The 16,716-nt window shown below is 40.6% G+C and overlaps 1 protein-coding gene across 1 annotated transcript in view; it reads right to left on the reverse strand.

Annotated features, from left to right (window-relative positions):
* Positions 1–8,209: 8,209 nt before the first annotated feature.
* The window catches only part of GC (GC vitamin D binding protein), a 34,761-nt gene continuing 26,254 nt past the window's right edge, over positions 8,210–16,716 (reverse strand). Inside the window, exons 11-13 of the mRNA XM_032334540.1 lie at positions 16,011–16,143; positions 10,698–10,752; positions 8,210–8,381 (exon numbers count right to left, since the gene is read on the reverse strand). Coding sequence (XP_032190431.1) covers positions 10,723–10,752; positions 16,011–16,143 — 163 coding nt within the window. The 3' untranslated portion in view covers positions 8,210–8,381; positions 10,698–10,722. The remainder of the gene's footprint in view (positions 8,382–10,697; positions 10,753–16,010; positions 16,144–16,716) is intronic.

The raw sequence follows: 16,716 nt of genomic DNA on the forward strand, positions 1-16,716 counted from the left end.
TATGAGAAGAGGGACATCTTCCCCCAAATCCCTCTTCTTTCTGTTCTACCTGCATAATGTAGAGATGAACCACAAGTTCCCTCTTAGCCCGGCTATTTTTTTTTTTTTTTAAGATTTTATTTATTTGTTTGAGAGAAAATGAGAAAGTATGAGCAGTGGGGAGGGGCAGAGGGAGAGGGACAAGAAAACTCCCTGCTGAACAGGAAGCCCAAAACAGGCTGGGTCCTGGAATGCCAGGGTGCCAGGATCATGACCTGAGCTGAAGAGAGCTGCTCACCTGACTGAGCCACCCTGGTGCCCCTAGCCTGGCTGTTAAGAGAAAAGGGAGTGACTTAACACAGAGGCTGGACGTGCGGATGGTGGCTGGGGAAAGTCTGTCTTTCTAAATGAAACTTCACTAAGTCCGGACAATGTCGTCATTTTAAAGTTGTGTTGTGGCTGGGTTTAAAATCAAATCATGTGTTTTCTTAATTATCTATGCATAGAGAAAGGGGCTCCATCCTGAAAAGTCCTAATCACCACTGATGTTCTTAGCAACTTAGTTGATGAGATAAAAGAGTCTTTTATGAGGGAGAGGGGGGTGAGGAGCACGAGATACAACCCTTGATTCTATTTTGTAAAGATTGTGTTCTGGACTGGCAGAGTCACAGATCCATCTCCGATTGGAAAGGGGTCAGTGGTACTGAATTTTGTATAAAGCAGCAGAAAAGAATCAAATCTCTTAGGTAGGCAAGTCAGAGAGACAGTGGTGTTCAAATGACTTGTTACTTCTTGTCTTTCCTTTGTCTCAAATCTTCCTGAAGGAGATGAATGATAAGTAGTGATGACCTCGTTGCCCTTGGAGCATGAACAAAGGTGTGGGTAGATGGAGGTCTTGCAGCTGGTATGCTCTGAAAGCCCGAGTTTCTAGGTGGAAGTCCAGTCCTTTCATGTTTTGCATACTCGTCTCGTAAATTTCAGAAGAGTGGAGACAGTGATCAGTGTCACAGACGCGTGCTCCGGGGAGAACGGTCTCTTCTTTTTAGTTAAGTATTAAACCGCAGCACATCCTGGCTTCATGGTTGTCTTTCAGGAATAGCTAAGTAATAGAAGAAAGACCTGGGCGGTCTATTTTCAGGAACGATGATCTATCATATATGTACGGCAATAATGATGCAGTTCTAAAATTTTAACGTGTCAGACAATTTTACGTAATGTTTGCATTATATTCACTCAGTGTTTCCAAGATTACATGGAAATGCTCGGAGCCACTATTTTGAAGTACAGACTTACCAATTAAAAATTATATAAATGACTATATATAATTGCCAACCGATGAGAGTGTTGATTTTACTTGCATCAAAATTAATCACAGGTTTCATCATTGCTATCTTTGTGTTAATAACTGACGATGCATCGCTATGTGATTCTCTGCTTCTTTTTTTTAAATATTTTATTTGAGAGAGAGACAGAGCATAAGAATGGGGAGGGTCAGAGGGAGAAGCAGACTCCCTGCTGAGCAGGGAGCCTGATGTGGGTGGGGCTCAATCCCAGGACCCTGAGACCGTGAGTCAAAGGCAGATGTTTAACTGACTGAGCCACCCCGGTGCCCCTAATTCTCTGCTTTTTACATACAGATAATCTATTAGAAATTAGAGCAACAGCTGAGTGTATTTGTTGGTTTAACGTGAGTGTATGAGACATCATAACTGGGAACGTATGAATGACAAGGAGCCAGATATGACAGACTGGGTGACAAAAGCTCATTGGAGACGAATTCACTTTATTTGATGTTAAGTTCGAAGCAATATTGACCTTATTCTGTTTATATTTGTTTATTATTTTCATCTAATTTTATATCTAAACTTACTCTACGAACTACTCCACAGATTACTAACCTAGAAAGTAATTTTTTAAAAAGTTGGTGATTTTCCTTCTGGTCAGCAAATCTGTGCTGGGATCTGATCCCTATTTAAATACATCATTTCCCCAACCTTTGGAGCGCGTTGACGGGTTCTGCATTCCCACTGCGAGGACAAATGTGTTGATCGAAACATGTTGTACCGACGGTGGAAACTCCGTGGATCAAACACCGCAGTGCACGTCGTCTCCTCGCCGAGCCGCCGGGGCGTCCGCGGGGCCTGCGGGCCAGACGCAGCGGGAGGGACGCCGCCTGCATGCCCAGGGCGGACGCGAGAGGACAGCTTGCGCCGGTCTGTCCTGGGAACCGGGGGCACCTGCAGCCGCCGCGGGAACGGGCTGGCTGCCCTGAGGCTGCCTGCGGAGACCCTGAGCGCAGAGCGCCCGGAGGGAGATGCTCCCGGGGCCCCGCGGTTGGAGGCTTCCACGCAGGTCCAGCTTCTGCGAAGGAAAACGCCTTCGGGACGGGCGCGCCGCGGCCCGAGCGCAACTGCCCGGGAAACGCCGAGCTCAGTCCGCACGGACCGGGGAGCAGAGTTTTGGCGGTTGCTACTGCTCTCAGCGGCTGCGTCAGGCCACGGCCCGAGCGGTCAGGGTCGGGCGCGAGTGGTACCCGCCCCGCCCGACGTTCGGAGGTACCCGGCGCTGCGCTCTCCGTGCGGCTCTGCGGGGGCTCGAGCTCGTCCCGCGGAGCCCCTGTCCCCTGTGCATTAGTCGTAGCAGGACCAGATTCTCGGCCACAGGTAAATCTGACGAAGACGGAACCAGATAAGATGGGAAAGTTTCCGAAAAAGTAACACTGAAACCGCTCAAGAGCCTAAAGTTGGACAAACATCAAAACGGCTGCACCAGGGTTGCCGCGGCGGCTGGGTGATCAGTCAGCGAAGCATCTGCCTTCCGCTCAGGTCATGATCCAGGGTCCTGGGGTCAAGTCCCGCATGAGGCCCCCTGCTCTGCGGGTGCAGGTTCCCTGCTGAAAAGAGCCCGACGAGGGACTTGATCCCAGAACCCTGAATCATGACCTGAGCCCAAAGCAGAGGCTTTAACCCTCTGAGCCAACCAGGCGTCCCAATCAATAAAATCTTAAAAAAAAAAAAAAAAAAAAAGAAAGAAAGAAAAAAAAAAGATTTTATTTGTTTGTTTACAACAACAGCTATTTGTTTGTTTATTTGTTTATTTAGAGAGCGATTTCGGGGAGGAGCGGAGGGAGAGGAAAGGATTTCCAGCAGCCCCGAGCTCAGTGCCCAGCTGAACCCAAGACCCCGAGATCCTGACCTGAGCGGAAATGGACTTGGATGCTGCACCCACCCAGTCGCCCAGGCTCTCAGGGAAGATCTATTTTTTTTTTTTAAGATTTTATTTATTTATTTGACAGACAGAGATCATAAGTAGGTAGAGAGAGAGGAGGAAGCAGGCTCTCTGAGAGCCCGACTCGGGGCTCGATCCCAGGACCCCAAGATCATGACCTGAGCCGAAAGCAGCGGCCCAACCCACTGAGCCACCCAGGCGCCCCATCAAGGAAGCTCTATTTTAAATAAACCTTTTAACTCTTTTCTGAAAAACTCCCCTCCTCCTCTCTTAGCCTTTTGTTTCAGGAACCTGGTACCACACCCAAGGGGGCTAAGGCTGGCAGTGCATATATGGTTCCTGATGAAACCTGTAGATCCTGTATTTCCCCATAAAACCCCCAGTCCCTTGCTCTGGGAGGGATCTGCAGCCTTGTTGTTGTTATTGTTGTTGTTTTTAGTATGTGTGTATTTTTAAGATTTTATTTATTTATTTGAGAGAGAGCGAGCAAGCGGAAGCCGGGGGAGGGGTCCACGGGAACGGAGCAGCCGAGTTGGGCTGAGCTGGGAGCCGGAGGCAGGACTGCATCCCAGGACCTTGGGATCATGACCTCAGCAGGAGATGGAGGCTTAACCAGCTAAAAGCTATTGTTCTTCTTTATCCCAAACCGTGTCTTCCAGTCATAATTGGGTTCAGAAGCTCAGAGGGCGGCTATTGACAACAACACAGTGTGTAAAAAGTGAAGTACTGTACTGTTTTTTACATTTTCTTACCTAAACTTCGCAGGAGTTTAATATGGACACGATAGTCCTACTCCATCACTAACATGCTATCTTTTAAGAAAAAAAAATGGCGTAATTTTCTTTTCTCAAATTTTTAAACATCCTCAAGAACTAAATGAAAAAAAAATTAGATCATCTGGCCTATTGTGTACAAAATGGCGAAATTCACACAGTTGCTAAAATCTCTGGGAATAATGGTTGCTCATTCTTTTAACTTGGCTTTTCATGTTGTTCTACACAAAGCTGTAGCACAAGGTGATCAGTCCCTCCCACTTTTATGAAAATCTGTTTTCAGAATAGCTTTCTGCACAGCTATCTGCATTTAGGTCTGTTAGCCACAAGGTGGAGGCAAAGATATTTTTATTTGAAGCAAGCGTGTCCTGCCTGGCCAGGCTTGCCGCGGTGCACCATCCAGGGTTGCAAGGATCTGTGTTTCTGGGCTTGTAGCATGATAAAGACACTTAATCCATTATTGGAAACTTTCTTACTGGGGCAGAAGCAATATAGGAATTCCGAACCCCTCCTTGGTGGATGGGTAAGTGGGTATTATTACTGCAAACTAGAATTTGCCGGAAAGAATTAGTTGTAAAACGATAAGACTTGCGGTGGTGCATGTAGTGGAAAGAATAATTAGGTATTTTCTTGGCCTGGTGGGGAAAAGAATATTTCAGATCCTGAAATGGACAAGGAAGAAACTGCCTCTGGGAAAGGCCATCTTTTGACTTGATTATCCATGACCGGGTTTTCTGTAATGGGAGACAAACATTTCATTCCATAATTGACAGCCTTTTCATAATGCAATGGCAGACTGAGAGAAAGTAGTATTAGAAATTCATGCTTGCCCAGTATAACCACTTAGCCCGCAGGTCCTTCACTGGTTGATTTCAGATGCTTCCCTTTTTCTAGTTTGGGTGAGGGTGCCAAGACTTTTTTTTCTTTTTTTTTTAAGATTTAATTTATTTGAGGGAGAGAGACAAAGAAAAGAGAGAGAGAGAGAGCACAGAGGGAGAGTGAGAAGGAGAAGCAGACTCCCCACTGAGCAGAAAGCCCGACTTGGGGGCTTGATCCCCGGACCCTAAGGTCATGATCTGATCCAAAGGCAGATGCTTAACCAACTGAGCCACCCAAGTGCCCCATGTACTAGGCTTCTAAAGCAGTGAGTTAGACTTTTGTACAGCAGGTTCCATTTAAGACTGATTAAAACTGAATCTCTGAGAATCGCTGGTCTCTACACTGGGTGAAGGCCAGGCTTTGATGGTGGGGAGGGGTACACAGAAAGAGTCATAAAACAGAAGCTTCTTAGTCTTCTTGTTTATTTCTAGCTGTTTGGAAATTGGGTAGACTGTGAAGTTGACTCAATTCTTGTTTCATTAGAGCATATTGCTGTTGGATCAAATGACGTAATAGAAAGGCTTTCCCCTTGTTATGTTTTTAAATTAAAATCTCCATAAAAAGGAGCTTTGCTTTTTTAAGAATTTCCAGGAAAAGGTATTAATATACTATTCCTGTGTAGACCACTTAAGGTGATGATTTTCAGGTGATGGTTTAAGAATCACCAACAAACTGAGGGTTTTGGAGGGGAGGGGACTGGGGTTTGGGTGAGCCTGGTGGTGGGTATTAAAGAGGGCATACATTGCAGGGAGCACCGGGTGTGGTGCATAAACAACGAATTCTGGAACACTGAAAAGAAATAAAATAAAATGAAATGAAAAAAAAAAAAAACGTACAAAAAGAAAAAAAAGATTCACCTGTGGAGTGATTTAGGCATCTAGAAAAACACAGGGTGTTAGTACTACAGTTTGAAAGACATTAAGTCTTGTATAGGACGATGCAATTTCCAGTTCTGTGTGATGGCTGAACTTCATGGGTCAACTTGGCTACTAGAGTATGGTGGCCATTTGTTTAGTCAAATGTTAGGCTAGAGGTTGCTATAAAGGTATTTTGTAGATGTGATTAACATCAATCACCAGCTGACGTTAAGTAAAAGAGATTACTACCCTTTAGGATGTGCATAGGCCTCATCCAATCAAAGGCCTTAAAAGCAGAACTCTATTTTTACCTCGAGGCTGCAACACAGAAACCCTGTGTACGTTTCCAGACTGTCCGCCTGCCTCGTGAACTTCAGACTCGCCACTCCACGACTGGGTGAGCCAGTTCTATGAACTCTCCCTGTTTTTCTGTCTCTTGGAGAACCCCTACGGATACAGCTGTGATTGCCATTTTTAGAAACAAGGAATTGTGTTTGTTTCTATTATGGTGAGTACCTTGTTTTTGGAAGAAGGTGATAGGTAATGCATATAAAACGGAGGATTGTTTATATATAACAGACACTCAAAAGTTAAATCACTTCTGGTTGACAGTAGATGGAAATTCAAAATCATCTCTTTAATGATGAAAAGCACTTAGGAAGTGTGAATTTTGACAATATCTTCTCAAAAGATCTCTGCAAAGTGTAACAAATACAAGCATAATTATGCATATAAAGTCTCAAATTTAAACTTGTATTATAATGATGGTATATTTGGGTCAGAGATCCTTAATATTAAAAAAAAAGCAATGAAAGTTTTTCAGGGAACCATGAAAACATGCACGTGCGCCTGTGTGTACGTGTGCCTATGTGTATGCACACCTGTGTGCACCTGTGTGTACACGCACCTATGTGTGCATACACCTGTGGGCACCTGTGTGTACGTGCACCTGCAGGCACGTGTGTACATGCTGCTGTGTGTACATTATATAACTACTTCCACCATTATATAACATTTATTGAATATTTAGTGACCAAAAAAACCCGGTTCTCCTTGGTCGGGCATAAAAATGCTTGACCAAAATGGGCATGATTGTAGTGGTTTATGAATGATTTCTCAAGAACAGAGCAGAATTTTCCAAGATTAATTTTACAGAGCAATAATTCTGGGTGATACTCAAAAAGGATCAGTGGTTAAATTAGGGACACTAAATGGTACTCGGTCGATTGTGACTCTTCAAGGAAGATACATTATATTGTTTCCAGAACTGATTTCATCAGGGAGCACATTCTTCCAATATACCTTCCAAGACTAATGGGCGCGGCATCCGGACTTGAAGGCTAAGGCTCTGCTTTGTTCTTCCCTGTTACCGTAGGCCACTCATTTGCCTTTCTGGAGTTCCATTCTCTTAATTTTATCAATAATGTTTACATCCCAGAGTTGGTTTTGAAGCTTCACCAAGATACTTTGGAAGTAAAAAAGGGCTTGAAGAAATTTAAAATCCTGCCTAAATATGTAGTGCATAGTTTGTTCCCCCCCTTTTTTTCTTTGAGGCATCTGAAGAACTTTCTACTTGAGGTTAATTTCCCATTTTGGAATCTTTGTGGGATGTAGGACTGACCCCTTCTACAGAAGCTGCAAGGAGACAGGCATTTTATTTTCCAGTTACTGGCCGCTAAAGTCTTGAGGATTTGACCTTGCCTTAGTTAATGATATATTCTTCCTGGTGAGAATACTTAGAATCTTGAGGCATGACCAAGGATGATTTTGGTTAATGTAACTCCGCTTATATTTGCTGCAAAATCTGCTTCATCTCTACCATATAACTCTACATCCACTATGAGATAAATGTAAATTCCTTCAGGCAATTACTTATAAATATAGAAGTTTTCCCTGGCTTGTATTGATTTCAGCGAGGTGCTTATTCTAAAGGTATGACTGTTTTTCAAAACAAAACCCGTCCACTTAGAACATTCATTTTTCCCTGAGCAAAGGAAGCACACAGAAATAATATCTTCTACAGTGTACATGTGGTAAGTTGAATTAAGCTGAAATCAGGTTTTTAGAATTTTGACCCAATAAATTGCTCTGAGGGCTCATCTTTAGCAAAGCTAAAAATGTTCAGACCACAGAGATTTTTATGCAAGGCAGATGTTACCTGCTTAATGCCACACAACCTGTAGCTGGGAGCACAGAGGTGTTCTCAGGAAGGCGGTGGTGGTTCTTTAAGAAGTGAGCTATCCCAGGCTATTTATGATAGAAGTCTGGCTAACTTTTCCTTAATGGTACTTATTAAACCTGAGAAGCAATCAAGAAAGGGAGCTTAGTGTGCTGGGAATTTGAAATTGGATACTTAATGTTGTGGATCTTCTAGAAAGACAGCAGAGAACTAGAAGAAAGCAGGTGCTCATGAGGTTGGGGCTGCCTAAAACAGCATCTTTGTGAAAATCACAGGGAAAGAGCTGAAGATCAACATTGTAATATTATCCTCAGTAACATTTGTGGTCTGCATTATATTTATTTTCATAGCAAATTATCAAACTTATCATTGTATAAAGATATTGTAGCTGATAAAAAGCAGGGAGTATCCTACTGGTCTCCCCAGGAGCTCTGGCTTTGCTTAGGTTAGGCCATCAGATGTTCCCAGGTGGTTTCAAAACCAGATCTATAAGAATAATGAAAATAAATGTTAGAAAAACAGCTAATGGGCAAGAGTCATAATATCACTTAGCAAATGTTTATAAGGTCTGGTTATTTTTATGTTTAAAGAGAAACCTGTCTAGCATGATGCATATATCCAGCATGGCCCAATTCATGGGTCCAGACCAAAAATGTAAGAAATTCCCAAGACCTGTCTAAAAGGCCATCACTGTTGTTATGTCAAGGTACATCGTAGCTTTTCTTTTTTTCTTTGAATTAATGTTGTGTGTAACTTTGCACTCAGAGAATGAATGGTTACAGCCAAAACAAAAAATGCAGCAACCAATAGCACATGAGCCTTCCTCGTCATGGGATTGAGAGAGTAGTTTTTTTTATAAAACACTTAGTGTAAGTTTTTATCAAATCCCCCTCTGCTTTGTAATGAGGCAAATATGTCCTCTCTACCCCTTGGTTACCAAACCCACTGAGACGCGGCAGCAGAGTTATACCATAGTTCAATCTGTACAGTTCAAGGGATTCCATCTTTCATTGTACTGAGTTTATGCCTTTGAGGAAGAGACAGGAGAGACAGGAGACTCATGCTTTCTTCATGAGTTTCTCTCAAGGTGCAAACACCTGGCTGTGGTGAGTGTGATTCTGGTGGTTTCTGTCCAACTTGAATCTGTGATGGGAGCCTGACGCCTTTATCTGTCGGTAACCCAGGGAACACTATTTCCAAAGCTGAAGGTAAAAACAGCTAACTGGCCTCATGGGATTTCACAGGAACCTGTAATTCTCTCTCTAGTGAGGTATGCCATGATGAATTTTGGGGCTTGAAGAAAGAAAGTGATCGAGGGGACCAATATCGGTCAAGAGGACAACTCCGGTTTATAATATGATATTAGTTAAGAACGAAGTTGTGTCTCACTGTTGGCTGGAAGACTGGGATCATAGGTGTACTTAAGGATGAGAACCCCTGAGGTCAAAGCTTCAGCTCTTCATCTGATGAAATACAAATGATATGATACAGATTGACGCAATACAGATAACTCAACATCTCTCACCGAGGTAGAATGCATAGCCAGCTGCAGTTGGTTTAACGGTGTTAGGAGCTACTTCACACTGAATAGTACGTGTCCCTTCTGCCATGGGAGAGTTGACATGTTCTTGTGAGAGAAAACTCAGAAGAATATGAATCTATACTAGAATCTATTCTATTCTAGAGCAATTTAGAATACGAGAAGACTGATCTATCTGGGGGAAACCCATTTGAGTTTAGGTTCATGTTATCTGTAGTTGAAGCCGCAGCAGCAACTTTGTGGGTAGGACTGCCATTTCCTAGGTATTTATCATACATTCCCTCCCCTTCATCATTATAACAGTGCTGAGAGCTAGACACTGGAATGCTTTTTTCACACACACACAAAAAGACACTGAGCTTTAGGGAGTATAATAACTTGCTAACAAAGATAGATAGTTGAAAGGGACATTCTAATGTAGAGTGGGTAATTTCAAGAGTTTCTGTGACCACCCCATTATCCTGCCTCTCAGGATGTTAATTTTCTTTTTTACTGTTTGATGTTCAAAGAGTTTATATTGGATGTGATGGAATGATTTGATTTCCTTAGTCAATGGTCTTTGCTTCCATATCATTTTGAGGAATGTTGTCAATAAATCAGCAAAATAACAATCTTATAACATTAAAAAAGCCTCTGTTCAATGAAGGTCTGAAATAAACCAAAATGATTTTCATCATTTTTAATCTCAAAAGTAATATCTTTAAAATGAATGCAATTAAATCTGGAGAGAATAATCTTGTAACATGCAGAGTTGAGGTCAACTTCAGTTTACGGTGTGAGGTTCTATTTTATGCTCTTAACATCATCATGTATTTTTTTTGTGGGTGAAAGTGTAATATCTAAAATAAGCAAGTGATAATACTTTAAACATGTTGATTTAATTTGAAAAATGCCTCTTTCCTTCTAAGAACCCTGTTCTCTTTAAGACTTGATGGATTCTGACTTTAAACTGAGTCTTTAAACTTTGAATGCATCAAAGTTGCTGAAATGATCTCCATGTTGTCATTATCTTAAATGTGATGTTGTAATGGGTACAGTACCAAGCTGGGGACCTGGATTCTAGGCCTAAATGGGTCAGAAGTTGGTTGTGTATGTGTGTATAAGCTCCTTAACTTTTCCATATGCTTAATGTTTTCACTGTAAAATGAATTTGAATAGATGATAGTTAGCAAGGAGACTATTCAAATTGTTCTTGGATTTTTTTAAGCACATATCTGGGACTTTAAAAACTATACTTCACTGCCTTTAAAAACTGTACTTACCTAAGACCACACACATGCATCAGGACTATAGGATGTTTTTCATTTCAACATCAATCTGAAATGAAAAAACATTATCTAAGTCATAAAGTATCTCATAATCTGTTGCAGAAGGTATACACAAATTTGAACCTTGCTTGGGGGAAAAGATTCTTGTCAAACGTAGCTTTATATTAAATTTTTTATTAGTCATCATTCACATTTATTTAGTTTTATACTGACCCTGCCCTTAGAATTTACTGTGTCGCAGGAAAAACAGACAAGAAAGAAAAGACCGTAGTTCCCAAGCGCCAGTTCCTGGGTGTGCATGGAATGGTAGGGGCTAGCGGAAGAGCGTGAGTGCCAGGGAAGGATTCCTCAAGGAGGTAGGGGAGGTCTAAATTGAATCCTGAGACTTGATGCAAGAGTTAGCCAGGTTGGAGTGAGCATCAGTCTGTGGTGAGTTATTATGTGCAAAATCCTTGAGGTAAGAGCAAGCTGAATGTACCTGAAAGAATGCAAGTAGTTCAGGAGGACAGAAAAAAAAAAAAAAAAAAAAAAAAGGGGCAGGAGGAACTAGAAGTAATGGTGGGTCCGACTGGAAAAGAAGTCAAGGGTCCAAACTCTCTATTACAAAAACAAAACTTTAGATGCAATGCAGATAGAGGAATGTGCAAACTATTTTGTATTCTACAAAGGTTATTTTGACCTCTCTATAGAGATGAGGTTCAGGGTGAGGCATGGAAAGTGGTGGGACTGGAAACAGGAGACCAACTGGGACATTGTAATTCAGGCTTTTGCCTACACTTAAGTACCAATAATGTAGAAGTGGGGAGGTAGAGATAACTGATGTGTTAGAATTGATGGGATTTGGTATTTGGACATATATTTAAAAAAAAGACAATATCAAGGTCACTTGTTAACTTAGACAATGAGTAAATGGTGGTGATTCTCATAACCTTAGGAAACTTTTGAGGGGAAGATTTTGGACATGTTGAAATTAATGAAACACTTTTTTAGGCTGGTTCAGAAGTGCCTTTTGTCATTCTTCCAGTGGCTGTGCCGAGTATATTTAGAAAGGTAGATAGAGGTGGGTCCCTGGGTATAACTGACTTGGAGTCAATGTAGTAGATAGGCAATATTTTTAAGGAAAAATCTGTTAAGCAAATGTAGGGCAAAGAGATTTAATAAACTGTATCCCAAATATTATAGGAAGACAGGACAAATATTGACACCAAGCACTGAGAATCAAAACAAACGCTGTTCTAACATGAAGTCCTGGAGGCCAGCTCATCAACCTAGCTGCGAGATTAGTGTAGAAAACCATCTAAAGGGCTAAGACAGGGGCGCCTGGGTGGCTCAGTGGGTTGGAGCCTCTGCCTTTGGCTCAGGTCATGGTCCCAGGGTCCTGGGATCGAGCCCTGCATCGGGCTCTCTGCTCTGTGGGGAGCCTCCTTCCCCTCTCTCTGCCTGCCTCTCTGCCTCCTTGTGATCTCTGTCCGTCAAATAAATAAATAAAATCTTATAAAAACACATAAAGGGCTAAGACAAACAGCAGAGGGTCTCTTCTCCCAGCAATCCGGACAACCGCATGTGTGCGAGAGCCTCCGTTCCATTTGTCTCCCTCTTCTCTAGCAATTACTGAAAGATTGGCTCTTCGGCAGCAGCACTGCTCTACATTTGCCGGATATGAAGTAAGAAAATCACTGTAAGCCTGCCTTTTCATCATCGTAATTGAAAATACAACATTTCTAAAGGGCAATGTGTTATAATAAAAAATCTGAATGCAACTCAAAAAAAAAGAAAAGCAACAGACTTGAAGGAAGCATGCATTGTGTGCCGTTGTTCAGTTTGTCTTATATGATGTCAAAAAGGAAAGTGTGTCTATGGATAAACTGATAACAAAAACTGCTTTTTGACAAAATGTGAAAATATAAATACTTAGTCCTTTTAATAATTGGGACTCTCAGCAAAATATGCTGGTAACAAATTCTAGGTGAAGCAATTTTATTTTTCTGGGATAAGGAAACCTAATTCAGCTGCTGTAGGTTGGCAGTAAAGGAAGGGACGGCTCAGCCGTTTTATGCTAAGCGTTTTAATGCTGAAAATGACCAAAATATTCTAGCAATCCAACTCCTCCAATTTTTGTTTAGAATTTCACTTGGCTTGCATTTTCATGAAAGATGAACATAATCTACTTCTCAGCAGAATTTAAAGACTAGGCTTTTATTCTTCATCTGGAGTTCTAACTTTATAAATGGCTACAAACAAGATTGACTAATATGTTTGGTTCTAGGGTGTGAATGTACAAATTAGAAGAGAAATCAGGATCTCCTAGGATATTAAGCAGAAAAACAAGGTGATGTAGCTCAGTTTGGCAAACTAATTAGGACTTTGTTAGGTGCTATACAGCCAGAAACAAATAAAACGTCACTAAATTGTTAGTACTCAGAGCACAAACTTGCCTAAAATTTAAGTTTTAAATTCCAGCAGAGTGATTAGTTTCAGGTATATGACATAGTGATTCAGCATTCCCTGTATCACCCAGTTCTCAGATAGTGCTCCGTAATCCCCATTGCCTGTTCAACCCATGCCCCTACCCCTCTCCCTTCTCATGATCATCAGTTTTTTCTCTAGAGTTCAGGGTTTGTTTCTTGATTTTTTTTCCCCTTTGCTCATATGTTTTATTTCTTCAAATTCAACATAGGAAGAAAATCATATGGTACTTGCCTTTCTCTGATTGACTTATTTCACTTAGAATAATACTCTGCAGCTCCAACATGTTGTTGAAAATGGCAATATTTTATTTTTTATGGCTCAGTAATATTCCATTGTGTGTATATATACCACCTCTTCTTCATCTGTTCATCAATAGGTGGATACTTGGGCTATGCCCCTTCAGATCAGTATTTTTTGTATCCTTTGAGTATTTTTTGTATCCTTAGGAGTGTAATTACTGGGTTATAGACCAGTTCTATTTTTAACCTTTTTAGAAAACTCCATATTGTTTTCCAGAGTGGATGTACCAGTTTGCATTTCCACCAACAGTGTAAGAAGGTTCCCCTTTCTTAGCATTCTTGCCAACACATATTGTTTCTTGTGTTGTTAATTTTAACCATTTTGACAGGTGTGAGGTGGTATCTTCTGGGAGTTTTGATTTGTATTTCCCTGATATTCGGTGATGTTGAGCATCTTTTCATATGTCTGTTGGTCATCCATATGGCTTCTTGGGTAGAAGACATGAATAGACATTTATTCAATTTTTTAAAAATTGGATTATTCAGTTTTTGGGTGGTATCTTATAAGTTATTTATATATTTTGGGAGGCCAATGCCTTATCCATCAGGCCACTGGGGCTTCTAGTTATTTATATATTTTGGATACCAACCCTTTATCAAATATGTCATTTAAGACTTGACTAACTTTTAAAAAGCCATTTTAAGTATAAAAAAATACTTATATACATATAAGTATTCTCAATGTGCTCTAATAGAATATTAGAAACAGAAAAATGGTAGAATAATAAGATGAAACCAAGCTTTTGTCATTTTCATGATTTAAATGAAGATCTTCAAGGATTTACACAAATTTATCCAACTTATAGAAGAGGACTTCTAACTGACATTAAATTATTAGCCTAAATATTGACTTACATAATAGTTAAATTCTTTTCATGTAAAAACACAAAAAGGTTGGGTCAATAATGGATCATAAAGGATGTTTCCCCCAACACATGACAAAATAAACAATAGTAAAATCAGTCCAATCTCAACAGCCACGGCCAGAGCAAGAAAAGGATATAATTTAATATCATAAGCAGAAAGAGGGGAGCAAAGGAAGAAAATATTTTGGCATAGAGTTGTTCTTTTTTTAAAATACTTTTTAATTAATTTATTTGACAGAGACAGAGATCACAAGTAGGCAGAGAGGCAGGCAGAGAGAGACAGGGAAGCAGGCTCCCCACTGAGCAGAGAGCCCGATGTGGGGCTCAATCCCAGGGCCCTGAGAACCTGACACTAGTTGAAGGCAGAGGCTTAACCCACTGAGCCACCCAGGGGCCCTGATATAGAGTTGTTCTTAACCCAGCTTCTCTATTCCAGAAGTGGAATTGGTGAGACAACACAGTTCTTGGAATTATTACTAATACCTCCAAATTCACAGTAAAGTGAATGCAATGTTATCTTTTTGACTCTTCTAAATAATTAATGACTGCTGGGGAGTAACAGGTCAAATGGAAGATGCAAATGAGCTTCCTGTATCTGAAAAAGGCCAACAGAAACTCTCCCCATGGAATGGGATAGATACAAGTTGACTTGGTAGAAGACATCCTAGTTTAAAACATTTAACAAAATCTCAGAGAATGACCAGACCTACAGGCAGGGAACCCATATGGCTTACATTGGGCTCTCCTCCCCTCCTTCATAGGTTCAGTCTGCATAAAGGTAGGACACTAAGTACTTGCCTCACACTGGCTTATAAGAGAAAACTGGCAGTCTCAGATGTAGTAGAAAGGATACAATAACAGACTACAGAAGAAAGGCTTGCTGGAAATGCCTGTTATGCACAAGGTAAAAAAATAAGTGACCTGGCATCTATGCAAATTTTATTTAAGGGACAGAAGGAAAGTTAGGAGGGGAATAGGGGAAAGGGAATGGAGGAGGAGGGGGATTAACATGTACATTGAAAGGAAAGTGAACACAAGAGCTAGTGGGAGTGGGGAGGGTAATTGGAAGACGTGTGACTTTTGATTTCTTTAGCTTTTAAAGTTTGGAAGCAAATCAATAGTGTCTAAATTTTTTTTATATAATTTAAAATGACTCCTTTTTAAGTTTTAGAACCTCTTACTCTAGAGAGACATTAGTGACCATTAATTTTCAGTTGAACTTTTTTCTTAAAATCAATTTTTTTTTGATTAAGAGGGAAGGTTTGTGATCCAGGTTTCTAAAAGTATTTCTATCTACTGATACGGATATGCATGTACATATATGAAGTAAAATTCACAAATATTTATACTCATTGTGTGAGATGGACTCTTTCTACCACATTTTTTTTTTGTCTTAAAAAGCTGTTAATATGTTATAGCCTTCAGTTTGAAAAACACTGCAGTATACTTTGTTAACATAGGGTTTATGAATATAGGTAACAAAGTTTCCAACTGCCTCAATTTGCTTTCAAATTAGCATAACAAGGAAACAGTAATTGTTTTGTCTTTCCCATGAAAGTGTCAGGAAGAGTCTGACACATAATGGAATCTCAGTAATAGAGGAGTTAGTAAATCTGAGTATAGAAGTTCTTAAAATACTGTGCAGTGCTAAGTAGAGGGTTAAGTTTTCTTACCTCTGAATCACAGTAGAGTGGAGGTGAGTTTATGGAACAGCACTTGGAGGCAAAGTCTGAGCGCTTGTCAATCAGCCCTTGGAGTTCCACGGCGCTGGCATCAGGCAGTTGTGCTTTTAATTGCTCTGCTAGTCTGAAAGACCATGTGTATGTAAAGTTTTATTAGATGTATTTTATAAACCTTTCTGATGCAAGATCATTACTCCAGGTCTCTCACAATAAAAAAAAAAAAAGTGGAAATAGTTCTTAAATTTCAGATCTGTGGAGTGATTTTTGGCAACTCAGTTCGAGGTTAGAAAGTGAATCTCCATCTCTTTTAAGATCCTAAAAGTAAACTTAAAATTCACGTTGCTGGATTGAATTCCTGTCTTTCCCCCTTTTACTTGCTCAAGGATATTAACATGGCTCCTTCCTCTCCTATTCTTCCTGACTTTTCATCTTCTCTCCAGGGCTAGTTTTCAAGCTCCTTGAAGAGTATTTTCATCATGGGACTTTATGCCACCTTAATACTTTTTCTATTCTCTATTTTATACAATTTCTGCTTCAGTGTGCCTCCTTCTCAACTGGCTGTGTTGGAGAAACACAAAGAAGGTCAGAAAATTTGACTCTTGTTAGCTCTACTATCAGTTAACTTTCCGTCTCGTTTCCAAGATGGTGCTAGGACTTGAGTTCTCAGGATTGTCTGTAATAATCTTGGTATCTCTTG

This window comes from Mustela erminea, chromosome 2 (assembly GCF_009829155.1).
Source record: "Mustela erminea isolate mMusErm1 chromosome 2, mMusErm1.Pri, whole genome shotgun sequence".
Taxonomy (NCBI): Eukaryota; Metazoa; Chordata; class Mammalia; order Carnivora; family Mustelidae; genus Mustela; species Mustela erminea.